At 39.9% G+C, this 15220-nt stretch overlaps 1 protein-coding gene across 1 annotated transcript in view; it reads left to right on the plus strand.

The window, feature by feature from the left end:
* RASEF (RAS and EF-hand domain containing) overlaps positions 1-14612 on the plus strand; it is a 76093-nt gene extending 61481 nt beyond the window's left edge. The window contains exons 15-17 of the mRNA XM_012472155.2: positions 2962-3081; positions 5539-5615; positions 13197-14612. Coding sequence (XP_012327578.2) covers positions 2962-3081; positions 5539-5615; positions 13197-13302 — 303 coding nt within the window. The 3' untranslated portion in view covers positions 13303-14612. The remainder of the gene's footprint in view (positions 1-2961; positions 3082-5538; positions 5616-13196) is intronic.
* The last annotated feature ends 608 nt before the right edge of the window (positions 14613-15220 follow it).

Consider the following 15220-nt stretch of genomic DNA (forward strand, 5'->3'; position numbering starts at 1 on the left):
TTCTACTAACTTATGACTTAAAATAATTGTAAACACAATGAAAGTGTATTTACATTTATGTAACATTTTTACTTCACAAAATTTCCCTGTGTTATAGTCATCTCTCTAGCATCTGAGAAATGAAATAAGAGACATATTTGCACTGGCTTAGAGTTATTTAGTGGTTGAGAGTGGAATAGGGGCTCAAGCCAAACCTGATTCAACAGTGGTTTCTGTTTTCGTAAAGTACCGGAGTCGGCAGATTACATGAAGAAGCCTCTGATGTCAAGAAGGGATCCCAAGGCCTGTAATTACAGCACTTTGGGTAGTCCAGGCAGGCGGATGGCTTGAGCCAAGGAGTTTGAGACCAGCCTGGGCAACATAGTGAGACCCCCATCTCTACAAAAAATACAAATGTTACCCAGCCTTGTTAGTATGGACCTCTAGTTCCAGCTACTTGGCAAACTGAGGTGGGAGGATCACCTGAGTTCTAGGAGGTCGAGGCTGCAATGAGCCATGATTGTGCCACTGCGCTCTAGCCTGAGTGACAGAGTGAGACCCCATGTCGAAAAAAAGAAAGAATCCCAAGATATAATTAGTGCATAGAGGAGTGGTGGCTACTGAAGTGAACAAATGGAGATCCTTAAGATACAGCAATAAGTCCAGAAAATAACAGATAATACTAACTCATCCACACTAGTGTTTAAAATCCACAGCAAAACTGGCTATTGTTGACATTTTGGACTTAGTCTTTATTTAAAATCTTTGGGCTATGCTCAAGAAAAGGAGGCCCAAAAGGCAAGGTCAGCCACAGTGAAATAACCCTTATGTAAAGCGGCCCACTGCCATAATTTGCAAAGCACCGTCACATGCTGTCATCTTTTCCACCATTTCCACCATTGGTATCACCTTTTCATAGGGTCTGAAAAGGAGTAAAACTAGAGAAGAGATGAATTCTTAAATTTGTTATGGATGAAAAATTAGATGCTACTAATGGCATTTGACTTTCACCTTGGGAGAAGAATGGGCACAGTGAAGGTTCTCCATGGCTTACTGTTTCTAATTTGAGAAAATTCTTACAGGGACGGTTTATATGGCCACTGTAAATATGGGTGGAAATAAATGGTGCGATCACTGGAATAGGCCAGAGGATTGAGAAGCAGTAGACCGTCACCGGTGAACCGACCCTCTGAATTAATAATTGGTACACTTTGATGGAAAACTGCTGTGTTTAAAAGTCTTGTAATAGAATTATGGATAAAGGAAAATTATAGCCATTTATGTACCTGTCATGAATATTTTATTGATCGAATTTTTGGGTAAAAGGCTGAATGGAGATACTTGAGATACTAAGATCTCTTCCTAATTTTAACACATTCAAAAATATTCTTTGAGTACCTACCCTGTTCTTGTGTAGTAGTCTAGGTTCTCAGGATATATCTGTTAAGACAACAGAGCCCTATCCTTATGGAGCCTATGTTCTAATGGGGGAGACAAAATGAAATAATATACTGGAAGGTGACGATGTTATAGAAACAAAAAGAGAGCAGGTTAAAAGGCCTGACGGCGAGTAAGTAGGCTGCAGTTTTCATTAGGGTAGCCTCACGGTGAAGGAGATACTTAAGTCGAGACTTGAAGAAGGTGTCCTCTACCTCTATGGCTTTGAGAAGTCATTTAGATGCCTGGATCCTTGGGCTTACTGAAGTGAATGTTTAATAACTTTCAGATGATGCCCCTTGCATCCAGAGATCAACAAAGAACCCAGTTATGAGCACCTTAATGAGTGAAACCTGATTTTGGAGAGGATCATTCATTCCCTTCTTTCCTTTGATTTTATTACATTCTGGAGCCTTCAGTCCAAGGAAAATTGTCTGAAGAGAAAGGAAATTACTTACAATTTCATGTTGAGGCACGTTTTGTGATCCTGTATCAGGAATAGCCCCAAACCCAATGAGTACACAGGTATCTTTAGTCACTGCAAAGAGTAATTTCCACGTTTTCATCAGGGCTACAACTTCTCTTATTTAGGAACCAGAAACCTGTGTTTCTGTGCCAGTCAGGTTATCTTCCTGTATTCTCATCATAGCCTGCTGAGATGGATATGCCCTCATTAAATCCTTCATTTTATAGATAGGGAGACTGGAGCAGAAACCTGCAGAGACTTGCCTGATCTAACACAGCCAGTGGGTCAAGCTGGTGGAGGGGTAGGTCTCAGACTTGACTCTGCCACTGACATCTCATATTCCATGAGCACCTCTGTGACTGTGGGACATTGTGACAATTGCATAGGCTGACTTGGGAGTCTTATCTTAGAATCTATTACTTTGAAAGATTGGTACTTGACTCTTTCTCAGAAAAATGTTGACCTCAGGACTTTTATATTTTGCTTTTGTTGTAAACCAGAGAGCAGTGAGTGTGGAACTTCCAAACGCCCATTTTGTTTCATTATAGCTGAAAAATTACTGTGTGTTTTATAACTGTAATAATGAACTTGACTTGTGATCACTATTGTTTGAAGTAACAGTTGTAGAAAATTCTGTAGGCACCACAGCCAAATATGATTCTGTGGTCATGCCTTCTGAGTTTATATTGGCTTGTAGTGCTCTGTGTACTAGAGATAAGAAATTAACAGATATGTGTTTCCTTTGCCATAAAACTGATTAATCCCAGTGCCTTTTAGCCTTTTCATTAACCTAAGGATGGAGCATTATATAGAGGCAAGGGTTATGGAGTTAGTTTGGACCCAGGTCCTGACCCTTATACCTTCTTATTTGACCTCTCTGAATTTCAGTTTTCTCTTCTGTAAATGGGAAAATGTATGACTGTTTTTAGAGATACTTGAGGTTTAAAGATATCCTCTATAAAGGATTTGGCACCAAAGGGGCAAAGGGAAAATGGCAATTGCTGTTGCCATTGTTGATGTGGTCATCATAATTTGTCCAGTATTTGATGTGTGCCCCGTTTTTTTTTCCTTCCTGGTAGGATGCTGCCCATGAGACTGTTCCCATCATGTTGGTAGGAAACAAGGCTGACCTCCGTGACACTGCTGCTGGAGAGGGACAAAACTGTGTCCCAGGACACTTTGGAGAGAAACTGGCCATGGTAAGAGTGAAGATGCCTCGGAATCAGAAGAGAACATAGGGGTTTAGTGGCTTTGAAGTCAGTGGCCTTTCACTTTTGTCTACCTTTACTTGAGAGGTTCTTTGATAAACCTCCCCTGTTTGAGGCATCTGTCCTTCTTAACACAGGCAGAACTGCCATGACTTCTGCCGTTTTTTATGAGTGTAAGTAATTATGCCAAGGATTAGGTCCCTCACAAAAGTAAAACAAGCTCATAATCATTTCCCCCCATTGAGTATCATTGACAAAAGGGAACCTAAATAATCCCATAATCTTCCTCCTCCCTCTTACCTACTTTCTAGACTCCTTCTCTAGTCCTGGAATCCAAGTAAAGGAAGAAAATGGTGTCCTAGTTTGAAAAGACGGCTTTGGTTTCAGAGGGTTACAATGCCAAGGGCAGAAGATGGTACAGTGTCTCACCTGTGTGGAAGGGAATTGGAAGACTTCTTTTCTTCTCTAAGATTTGTGCTTAGAGTTGATATAAAAAATCATTCCCGTATACAAATGCATATACATTTTGGGATATGCATTTGCATACAGGAATAAACTTATTCCTATTCGATTGTTGTCATGGGCAGTGTTTGTTCTCCCATCAGTGTCATCTGTCATTGTGTCAGAATGCTACCTGGCTCTCTTCTGACCTGTCTTACCCATACAAGTAGTCAGATGCACCGTGGGTCAAATAAATTCATACTGCAGCCGTTTGATTTGCCGTTGATAGTGTTGTCTGTCGCCAGCATCAGGAAGGGACTACTCCGTAGCATATGTATGTGAACTTCGAAAAGAAGTTTCAGTTTTAATATTTTAAGCTGGAATAATCGTTGTTGTTTTAAAATTTAGAACTGCAAACTAAATGTGATAAATGTCAAAACTAGGCAATGAAATGCAGAAGAGATTCATTCAACCCATATTTATTGGTGTCCACCACGTAACAAACACTTCATTATGTGCTGAACCAAGAGCAGAGAATGAAGCAAACATTGTTTCATTGCCCTTGTGTTGTTTACTATCTGGGGGAGACAGATGTTAAACTCATGAAATCCACATGCTAGACACGGTTCCACACAGCCACTTTGAGATCTAGTTATTCTTGGCTGCTTGCCAGCTTGATTCCCTCTCCATGATTTTGCAGAGTTCCCAAAGTTTGCTTTTTTATGTATCTCATGACCTCCACACTCCTGCATCCTCAAAGGCAGTGTCTGTTTCACCCCATAACATCCTGGATATAGAAGTCAGCACCAGCACTGACTGTTTCTATCAGAAATGCATTTGCTTTGCGGTGTTTACAGATTTTCTATGGATTTGTAGGCTCATGGGTAAAGGTCCCATTGTGCCATCTTTCCCCATTTCCTGGCTCTTCTCATTCTCCCTGTTCTAGAGCAAGTGCTCCCTCCTTCCCTTATCCTACACAGGACTGTTTAACCCACACCCAGGCCCACAACACTTAGTTCTACTTAATAAGAGAAAGTGTCCAGCTGGTCAGACAGAGGCACACAAAAATAACTTGAGCAATTATACTTGTGGTAACTGCTATGCAGGGAGAACACAGAGTGCTATGAAGGTTTATGATGGGAAGTCCTAATACAGACTTTTCAGGGTTAAGAACTACTGAATCTTAACTTGAAGGAAGGATTACCTAAAAATCCCAAAAGTAGGTAGATGTCAGACTGGTGGAGAGTGGGGGAAACCCAGGATATGGGAAGAGCAGGTGCAAAGGTCTCGAAATAGGAAGGCTTTGTGGACATTGGAGAACTAGAGGAAGAGCGGGGTAGCTGTAGTTCTGTGAGTGAAGAGGGATGAGTGAGGTGGGAGGTGAAGCTCGGAGCTTGCCCCGGGCCACGTGAAGCTGGGCCTCATTGGCCATGGAAAAGCATTTATACATTCACTGAGGAGGAATGGGAGGCATTGAAAGTTTGAAGCAAGAATGTGACATGGTACCTTATACACTATGGCTGGGAGGTGAATAATGGAGGACTAGAACATGTCCATTGTTTTCAGCAACATGGAGGCTGCTGGATCCAGAAAGGAAAGTTAGCGGGAAAGAGGATGTGTTAGCTGCTAGCCAAGAGGAAACAGACCCTTGATGGACATTTAACTCCTGAAGGGTTACCTTAAACTCATCTTTATCTGTCTCAGAATATTTGATAAAGAACATTTGGTAGCATGCATTTGACTGTTGGAAATAAAAACCTTAAAACATGAACTTATCTATTTTTTAAATGTAAAGTAAAAATCCTCCAACTTGGAACTGTTCTTGGAGTAACTGTGCTTAAACCACTTTCTTTGTAAGTACTGGAACTCTGAATTCAGTTTCTTAGCTATTGGTTACTCTTAGCATGCTTAATAGGAACATATTTTTATTTTACTCATTTTAAAAGCTAAAATTCCAGGAACCTCAATGAAGGGCTTCTTTTAATTGTGTATATTTCTTTTCTACAGACGTATGGGGCATTATTCTGTGAAACAAGTGCCAAAGATGGTTCTAACATAGTGGAAGCCGTTCTGCACCTTGCTCGGTAAAGTTTGGGAAAATGGATGGAGGACTGAATTTTCACTTGTTGCATATGTTACATTTCTTGTCCATAATGTACAGATACAATATATGTGGGAAAACACTCTTATCTTTCAGTCATAGTGGGAGAAATAAATATATGGATATTATAAAAACTGGCAGTGCTGCTGTGAACACTGGCAAAATATCTTTACTGCCAAAGAAAAGAGGTGCATCTGAGGTGTTGTTGACATTTCTGAAAAATGTCACCACAAAGCTAATAGTCGACGTGAATGAATCATTTCCAGGAACCAGATTTTAAACACAAGAGACTATTATGAATACAACTATCTATTATGATATTTTCCCGGGCAAAAGTGAAAAAAAAAAACAAAGCAAATTGTATGTCATGCCAGTTGGAAACACTTCGTCAGAATTATTACCTAGGTAATTGTTAAGCTAAGGCAATAGTGTTAATAATAAATAACATTTTGGATGTACAATAGAATGAAAACGGCATCACTAAAGAACTTGGATATAAAGGTATGTGTTTTAATCCTTGAAGTAATTCTTAAGAAATAACATTATACATTAGATTTTTCCCTTCTGCTTAGTTTTCTGCCATAAATGAAAAATTATTCTTTACTGGCCTAGAGGGATTAAATATCAAAAAAAGGGAAAAAATCAAAATGTGCATTACAGAATTCAGAGCAATCATCTTTAATTGCAGACAGAGTTAAAATATAACTTTAGGCATGTCATTCTTTTTTTGCTTATTTGTAAAATTTTATAAGAATCTTAATTTTAGTATGATAATTGCCTTCTTCTGCTAGTGAACATTGATAGTTAAAATACTTTGCAATATCTTTAATGCTGTTTTTCAGTTAATAACCTAGGGCCAGGTGTAGTGGTTCACACCTGTAATCCCAGCAGATCCCATTGGTTTCAGCAACATGGAGGCTGCTGGATCCAGTAAGGAAAAGTTAGCAGGAAGGAGGATGTGTTAACTGCTGGCCAAGAGGAAACAGACTCTTGATAGATATTTAATTCCTGAGTGGTTACCTTAAACTCATTTTTATGAGAGGCGAGGCAGGAGGATCACTTGAGCTCAGGAGTTTGAAACTGGCCTGGGCAAGATAGTGAGACCTTGTCTCTATGTAAAAAAAAAAAAGAGACAGAGATACACACACACACACACACACACACACACATACACATTAATGACTTGGCATTTATAGTGCTTAATAAAATAAAGTTCTATTAATAGAATGCTTGGACTAGGACTATGGGATAGACTATTGCCCTCACTTAAGAGAATCAGGAAATGGACTTAGGGGGGCCTGTGTGGCATTAGTTTGTGGCAGGTTTGGCAGATGTCCTGTATTCACACTCAGAGTCTTTGAACATTTTCCTCTTTGACATCAGTCCAGGAGAGATAGCCGTCTGCCCTTACATCACTGGAAGTCATTTTTATTTAAAGTAAAAACAGTGCTAACCTTGAATGTGACCTAGAACATTTTTTCCTTTTGCATTAGGCTGTTTTGTGCATCTCTATAAAGGAATACCTGAGACTGTGCAATTTATAAAGAAAAAGGTTTAATTGGCTCATGGTTCTGCAGGCTTTATGGGAAACTTAGTGCTCGCATCTGCTTGGCTTTTGGTGAAGTCTCAGGGAGCGTTTATTCATGGTAGAAGGTGAAGGGGAGCCAGCGTGTCGCATGATAAGAGAGGGGGCAAGGAAAAGGAAGGGGCTACAATCTTTTAAGCAACCAGATCTCCTGTGAACTCAGAGCAAGAACTCACTCATCATCAAGGGGATGGAATGAAGCCATTTCTGAGACATCCACCTGCTTGGTTCAGTACCTCCCACGAGGCCCCACCTCTAACACTGAAGGTCGGATTTTCACATGAGATTTGGAGGGGACAAACCTCCAAACTATTTCACCTTTTAAAAGAAAAAAAAAACAATATTTGAACATGTATACATTCAACTAAATTACGTGTTTTTTTGTTTGTTTGTTTCTTTTTGCCTGTGAATAGTAGGAGAATCATGAGCTGATAATCACATTATCACATTTGTGAAGAAAGAGTCAGAGTAAAACTTTTATCTGTCAGGTTGACTAACAGATTCCATGCACTTGTGGGTGCACAGGAATCACCAGCTATTTTGGCCAAACAAGCTACATTCAGTAAAGAGGGAAGAGTTCAGTAAAATGCAGAAGTTGAGTTTACTAAAGATCAAATAACTGTTGAATTGTCAGGTTTTTATTTTTCAAATGGTTGTACTGGTGTTTCATTAATATGTTGCTGAAAACTGCTGGATGGAAGTGATACAGTGGCTGGGCAGATGGCAGCAGGGAAGGATCTGCAGGTCTTCAGAGCATCACTGGGATGCCTTAGCCTTGGTCAGCAGAGCACATTTATTGCTGCTCCCACGCAGCAGTAACAGACGCAGCAGGTCAAGGCTTGCATGTGGATACTGGCCGCTGCCCAGCATATTGGAGGATTGTGGTGTCAGGAGGCTCAAAGTCCATTCTTAAATATACTTCCAAATAGCTGTGAGGTCTTGAACAAGTCCCTGTCTCTTTTGGCAACTCTGATCTATAAAATGAGGACAGGGGCCAAAGGAAATGATCCCAAAGGTCCTTTCTAATTCTAACAGTCTGTGACTCTGTATATGACAGCCTGTACTCCACTGAATATCTTAATCACTGTTTAATGCTCTGTTTGTCTGATGGGGTCATATTAAAGTTAAATGACTCCAAAGTGCCCAGGTCACACCCAGAGTGAAGAATCGATTCTCTTTATTATGTCATAAAGATGGGAGAGGCTGTAAGTTTCCTGTGCCTTTTTTCTCGTCTGCTCCTATGTGGCATGTTGGGTCAGCCAGGCATTGGCCCTGCTTACAGTGAAGCTTAGACCCCAGCTTGTGTGTGTTTACTTAAAACAACTGGTGTGCAAAGGCATTTTCATAACTAGGTTATTTCAGCTCCATAATGGACAGGTTATAGTTGTTTTTTTAAAGCTTTAGACAAGAAATCAGATAAGCTTCTTGCAAATCATTTATCATAAAGGTTTTTGTTTTATTGTTATTGCATTATGGCCAGGCTTTGGGTTTCTAGTGATGTTAGTGATGTCTTAAATATAAAAATTATAAATAAAGCAAACATATGAAGAATTTAATTGCTTTATACCCAGCATTCGGAATTGCTTGTCAAAGTTCCCAACCCTTAAATGGAAATGTTATAGTCTCCACAAGTAAAATAATCATTTTTAAAAGTTTTACAACCTTGGGAAAAGTATGTATAATGCAAAACATGTATGTTTTCAGTTTAGATTTCATAGGGTGAGATCATATAATGTCATAAAACTAGAAGAAAGTATGGGTTTGCACTGTCTGAAACAATTTATTTTTAAAGGGAGGCCATAAATGTTTGGTTAACAACCTGAATTACTCTGCATTTTCTTAGAAAATCTCTCAACCCCAGGAAGAGTTTCTCCTAGAAATGCAATTTCCCTCTAGTGCTGATAGGTCATCTTTCATAACCATTGTCCCATTAGTAAGTAAATTTGCCTTCCAGAACCACAACCTTTAAACACTTTGCAACAGATTCAAGTTCAAGAGGCATTTAATTATCAACTGCCTGAAACTGGAGAAAAACTCAAAAAACATAGGCTAACATACCAGTTCAGCATCAGAGCTGAGCCCAGTGGGTGTATATCTGTCCATAAGACTGAGTCATTTAAACTGCGGTTGTTAAGCATATGGTAGTTTTTTGGTGAGGGGATTTAATTTTCCCAGCCTTAAATCTGTTTTAGATGTTTGGAATTGTATCTGTATAATTTCCTTAAAGTGGAGCATGCCTGCATTTTTGGTGGATTAAAGAGGCCGAAGGCCAGATGAAAATGTGGGTATATACCTTCCCCCTTAATATTTGCTTTTGGATTCAATAATGTCTGCATTATGGGCACTTAGTGTGTACATGGCCCCATGCTATGTTCAATAGAGACATCAAGGGAATAAAAGACTGACCTTTCAATTTAACATTACAGAAAAAAAAAAAAATGACAGTAGATGGCCAGACAGCCATATGGTAGGTAGCTGATAGAGGCCATTGGATCTGCAAGAAGAGAGATGTAGATTATTCTGTGAGGTTATTGTGCCCATTTTACAGATAGGGAAATTAGAAATTAGAATACTTAATCGACTTGCTCAGTGACACATCTAGTCAGTGGCAAGGTGGGGACTCTTCACCACCAACTTGGATAACTGACTTGCTGCTTAAATGTTGATAATCTCAGGGTCTCTACCGTCCTCTCTTCCTTTTCGTTCTCTGTCTGCCTAATGTCTTCCATCCACACGACTTCTGGAACCATCTCTACCTGGTGACTTTCAGTTTTTGTATTTTTAACCCTCACCTCTTTTTAAAATCCTGTAAGCATGGAGTGAACCCCTCACTGGATGCTCCATAGCCATGGTGACTCTGCATATCCGAATCCTAGTGTGTTCATGTGGCTTTAAACTTATTCCCCAGTCTGTATTCCCTTTCTCAGGAATCTACCAAAATTATAATTAAACAGTAGTCACCTGGAGTCAGTCTTGACTCTTTTTCTCTCTTGCTTTATCCCTTGCCTCCAGTGGCTTCTGAAGGTAGTCTTTCAGTCTCTTTTGAATCCATGCATTTTTCTCACTTTCTCCCTTTTTCTGCTTTGATTCAGGCCTCAAAATCCCCTACCTGGGCTAGTGCAAGAATTTCTGCCTCAGAGTTTCTCTAATATCTGTTCATCCTCTACCCTGTAATCAGGTAATCTTTATAAATAAAGATCCAGTTAATATTTACTTTCTTGCATGCAACCCTACATTGGTATCCTACTGATAACACAGAGTCCCAGCTCCTTAGCATGTGGCTGATAGCCTTTCACAGCATGATATGGTTTGGCCGTGTCCCCACCCAAATCTCAACTTGAATTGTATCTCTCAGAATTCCCGTATGTTGTGGGAAGGACCCAGGGGGAGGTAATTGAATCATGGTGGCTAGTCTTTGCTGTGCTATTCTCGTGATAGGGAATAAGTTTCACTAGATCTGATGGGTTTATCAGGGGTTTCTGCTTTTGCTTTGCTCTGATTTTTCTCTTGCTGCTGCCATGTAAGAAGTGCCTTTTGCCTCCCGCCATGATTCTGAGGTGTCCCCAGCCATGTGGAACTCTAAGTCCAATTGAAGCTCTTTTTGTTCTCAGTTTCAGGTATGTCTTTATCAGCAACATGTAAATAAACTAAAATACAGCCTGATCTCAACTACTTTTCTTGAATTTCTAGCTCTTTTTCCCAAATGAGTGATAATCTGTAGACATAGCAAACTGCGTCCAATCATGGCCAAGCTCTTTTATGCCTCTGCCTTTCTGCATGCTGTTCCTTGCACCTGGAATCTCTTTTCTCTTCTTTCAAAAGGTCTCTCCAATGTCAGTCTCTAGAAGCCCCATCTCTGTGAAACCCACGACACACTGTGCATGTGTGGCACCTGCTCTCTCAGGACCACAGAATTATTTATTTAGACATTTGACTCTCCCTCAAACTCACTAGCTGAAGGTCCCAGAGCCTGGCATAAATTGGGCATTTATTCAATGACAGAATGACCGAGATTTTGCATTTGGAAAATCTTCCGTTGTCCTTGTAACAAACTCCCACAGATGTAGAGGCTTAAATCATGCAGATTTATTATCTGACAAGTTTGGAGATCAGAAGTTTGAAATGCATCTTCCTGGGTGTTAGGGTTGAATTGTGTCTCCTTTTTCTTCTCCTGAGTCTCTGATGCCTCATCTGTGAGGTGAGGATAATACTACTCACCCATCTCCTGTCAGGTGTGGGTGTTTGGGGTATAAATCAAATATTGAAAAACATGTATATTGCATTTACCAGCTGGCCTACAGCTAGAATTAGTTCCTTTTTTTTCCCTGTTGAGATGTCTTGTTTCCAACTCACAGTGCAGTGGTTTTCAAAAGTTAAGATTTACCAGCACCTTCTGTAGCTGTGCTGACCAGTTTGGTAACCACTAGCCACTCACAATGTGGCTAATGCAAATTCAGATGTACTGTGTGTTCAGTATAGAGTGGATTTTGAAGGCCTTCTACATATTATAAAATACCTCATTAATAGTGTTTTTATTGACCACATGCTGAAATGACAATATTTCTGCTCTACTGGATTAAATAAAATATATTAATAAAATTAATTTTACCTATTTCTTTTTACCTTTTAAAAATCTGGCTACTAAATAATTCAAACTGACATGTATGGATTCCATTGTATTTTTGTTAAGCAGTGTGGTTCTGCTGGAGGCACACGGATTCCCAGTAGTTTCAGTTAAGTGCTTCATCATAAACCATCCCAAAACTTGGTTCCCCGAAACAACAACCAATTTTTATTTCTCACAAGTGGCAGAGGTGGCTGGATCTCAGCTGGAAAGTTTCTGGACTGCTCATGCGTGGGTATCTCCTACATTTGCAGTTAGATGGCCACTGGGGCTATAGCTCAGGCTAGATGTCAGCCACCAGGATGTTCCTCCTTGTGGCTTCACTCCACGTGGCATCTCAGTCCCTAGGACCACTCTGGTGGCCTCTCTCCATTGAGGAACCCTGGACTTCTTGAACCCTGGACTTTGAAGGGGGTAGAGGTTGATACAGCCTGGCATTGTAAACACTTGGGTGTAGAAGTCACAGAACACTATTTCCTCCATATTCTACTGATGAAAGCAGATAGAGAGCCAGCCCTGACTAAGAGGGTAGTGGGGCAAACTTTCACCTCTTGATGGGAGAGGCATCAGGCACTGAAAAGCGCAGAATTATTTTGGAGCCATCTTAGGGAGGCACTCATGTCATCCACAGAGATAGCTATTCAGCTTGACTAAGACTTCGGGTCTTCATATTTCACAAGCATCCCCAGGGGCTACACCTAGAAGGATACTTCCCTAGGGGTTTTTCTTAAGATCTTGGAGATTAAAACATTTTTTGTGAGTCTTGCCTCTAGCAGTTAATACTGGAAGAAACTTAAGACGACACAAAAGGATGGTGGTAAATCCATTGTTACCTCCATGATCATGAATAATTAAAGAATGGTTATAAAATCACCGCTGCTTTTGTTAAGCTCAGCAAGCATTACATGAAGCTGGAAACCAGGTTCCAGAGTGTTAAGGAGCATGCTGTGTGTATCACAGGTTCTACAGCATCCTGAAACCTCAGGAGAGTGTGAGGGGAAGAGGGTGTGTGTGTGTGTGTGTGTGTGTGTGTGTGTGTGTGTGTCCATGTGTCCTCAGAAACAGCTCAGAAAACAGGTGCTGGAGCCAGCCTGTGTGGTTTGAATCCCACTTCTATAGTCATCTGACCTAAGGGAACTGTCGTAACCTCTTTTTGCCCTTATTTTCTCACATGCAAAATGGGGCACAAAATATTTATGTGGTTCTTATAAAGATTAAGTCAACACTTATAAAGCATTTAGAACAGTGTCTAGAAGGCCATGCAGACACTCAGTATGGCTCTTTTCATTTCTACAGAGCCATCTGTGGCTTAGTTTTTATACCTCAGTAATCATCTCTCTTCCTCTCTCTCTCAGAGAAGTGAAAAAGAGAACTGACAAGGATGACAGCAAATCCATTACCAATCTGACCGGGACCAATTCCAAAAAGTCACCACAGATGAAGAATTGTTGCAACGGCTAAATCCCCAACATGCTTGGCCTGTGAAGTCTTCATTTCCAGCATACTGAATCTGTGTGACTTGTTTGGCTCTTAATAGAGTGGTGCATCCTACTGACGCTGTCATATGGAGAGCTGCAGTGCAGGAAACCTGTACCCTGCTCTCGGGTCGCTCTGGAACTGTGGCTCTTCTTTGTTTTGTCTCCATGACTGATTTGGGCCCTCTGGTTAAATAGACTAGTCATGTCCTTACAGGTCTTAAAAGATAACACATAAATGTTTTTAAAATGGTTTTAAAAGAGGAAATCACATGCTCAGATCAAAGCTGTAGAGGAAACTGGCATAGTTAGATTCACATGGTAGCTGACTTTGTGGGTAACCTAAGACTGTATTTAAATATTTGATGCTAAAGTTCTAGTAAAAGGGGGTTCTCATCCTAGCTTTTCTCTTCACTGGCCTTGTGATCTTGGACATGTCACCAGCCCATGTTGCATCTGTTTCTTCACCTGTGAAATGAGCAGCTTGCCCTCCAAGGCCTTGCGGCCCTCGGCACCTCACTTATTCTGTGGGAAACAGTAGGAAGGAAGAACTGTGGTTATTCCTGCTTTTTAAATATTGGAATATTGATTTTTCTCACTTCTGAATTAAGGACAGAATTTAATAGAGAAAAACATGAAAAAAGAAACATCTATTTTTTCATGTATAAAAAACATGTTTGAGACAAAAATAGTTGTATATAAAAGAGGGTAATTCATAATCTCAGAATACTTATAAAGCCCATTGTTTAAATTTGGTGTTAAAAATTCTAATAAAAACATGTAAAGCCACATGCTACTGAAAGCACAATGCCCAGGAAAGTTGTCACTCTTCACTAAGAAAAAAAAAAATCCGTGATGGAGTGGTTGCCAGAGGCTGAGAAAGGGAGGAAAAGGAGTGACTGCTAATGGGTATGTGGTTTCTTGGGGGATGATGAAAATGTTCTGGAATTGGAATCATGATAATAGTTAACATAACTGTTTGAATATACTAAGAACCACTGAATTGTGTTCTTTGAAAGGGTGAATTTTATGGTGTGAATTATCTCACTAAAAAAGTATACCAGTACTTAGAGTGATTTAACATTTTGCAAAATGAAAATATCTATCCCTGCTGATTTCAAAGCGTCCCATGGTTTAGAAGCGTAACCTGTAATGTAATGCAAGTCCCCTAACTCTCTAGTTGCTGACATTAACTTCCTTCAGTAATAATCAATGAAAGAAATACTACGCGTGATTTGGAAATAATGTCCTTAAAAGAGGAATCGACGTTAGCAAAGGTGAGTCAGGGTCCTTTGTTTAACGGTGGCTCATCATCACCAATGACCTGCTTGGGCTTGTTCTTCTTCCAGAACCTGCATTGCTTCCCAGACTTCCCCACTGAAATGTCTCTAAGAGCCAAAGGAGTCAAGGGTGGGACTGCAACAAAAGATTCTAATTTATCTTGCTTCATATAGGTCCAGGCCCCAAGTAGCTTGCTGAAGGAACTTATTTATTGTACTATATAAGCTAAAAACATTTATTTTTGTTGAACTAAAACAATTCCATGTTGCAGTCATTTTTCTGTTCATGGTGTTTGTGATAGAACCTTAAATTCCCCAAGCTTCAGTTTTTTTAAAAATGGGCATTACTGCATGTATTACATGCAAAGATTATAAATAGCTACATCATCATTTAACTTTTATAAACATGGCTTCTCCCTATTGAAGACATCTGATATTTTTGCTGGAAAGTTGGATCTATCCACAGTAACTCTACCATGAATTCCTGTTTCTTGGTTCCAGAAAAAAAAAAGATTACATTTCTAATCATAAAGAATGCCTTGTTTATGGGAAATATTTCAGAATAAGGGGAGTATTATGTGGCATGGTGAAACAGAAGTTTTGCCATGGCTGTTTGCCTTAGTG

This window comes from Aotus nancymaae, unplaced genomic scaffold (assembly GCF_030222135.1).
Source record: "Aotus nancymaae isolate 86718 unplaced genomic scaffold, 86718_ANA_hifiasm-v0.15.2.pri h1tg000041l, whole genome shotgun sequence".
NCBI lineage: Eukaryota > Metazoa > Chordata > Mammalia > Primates > Aotidae > Aotus > Aotus nancymaae.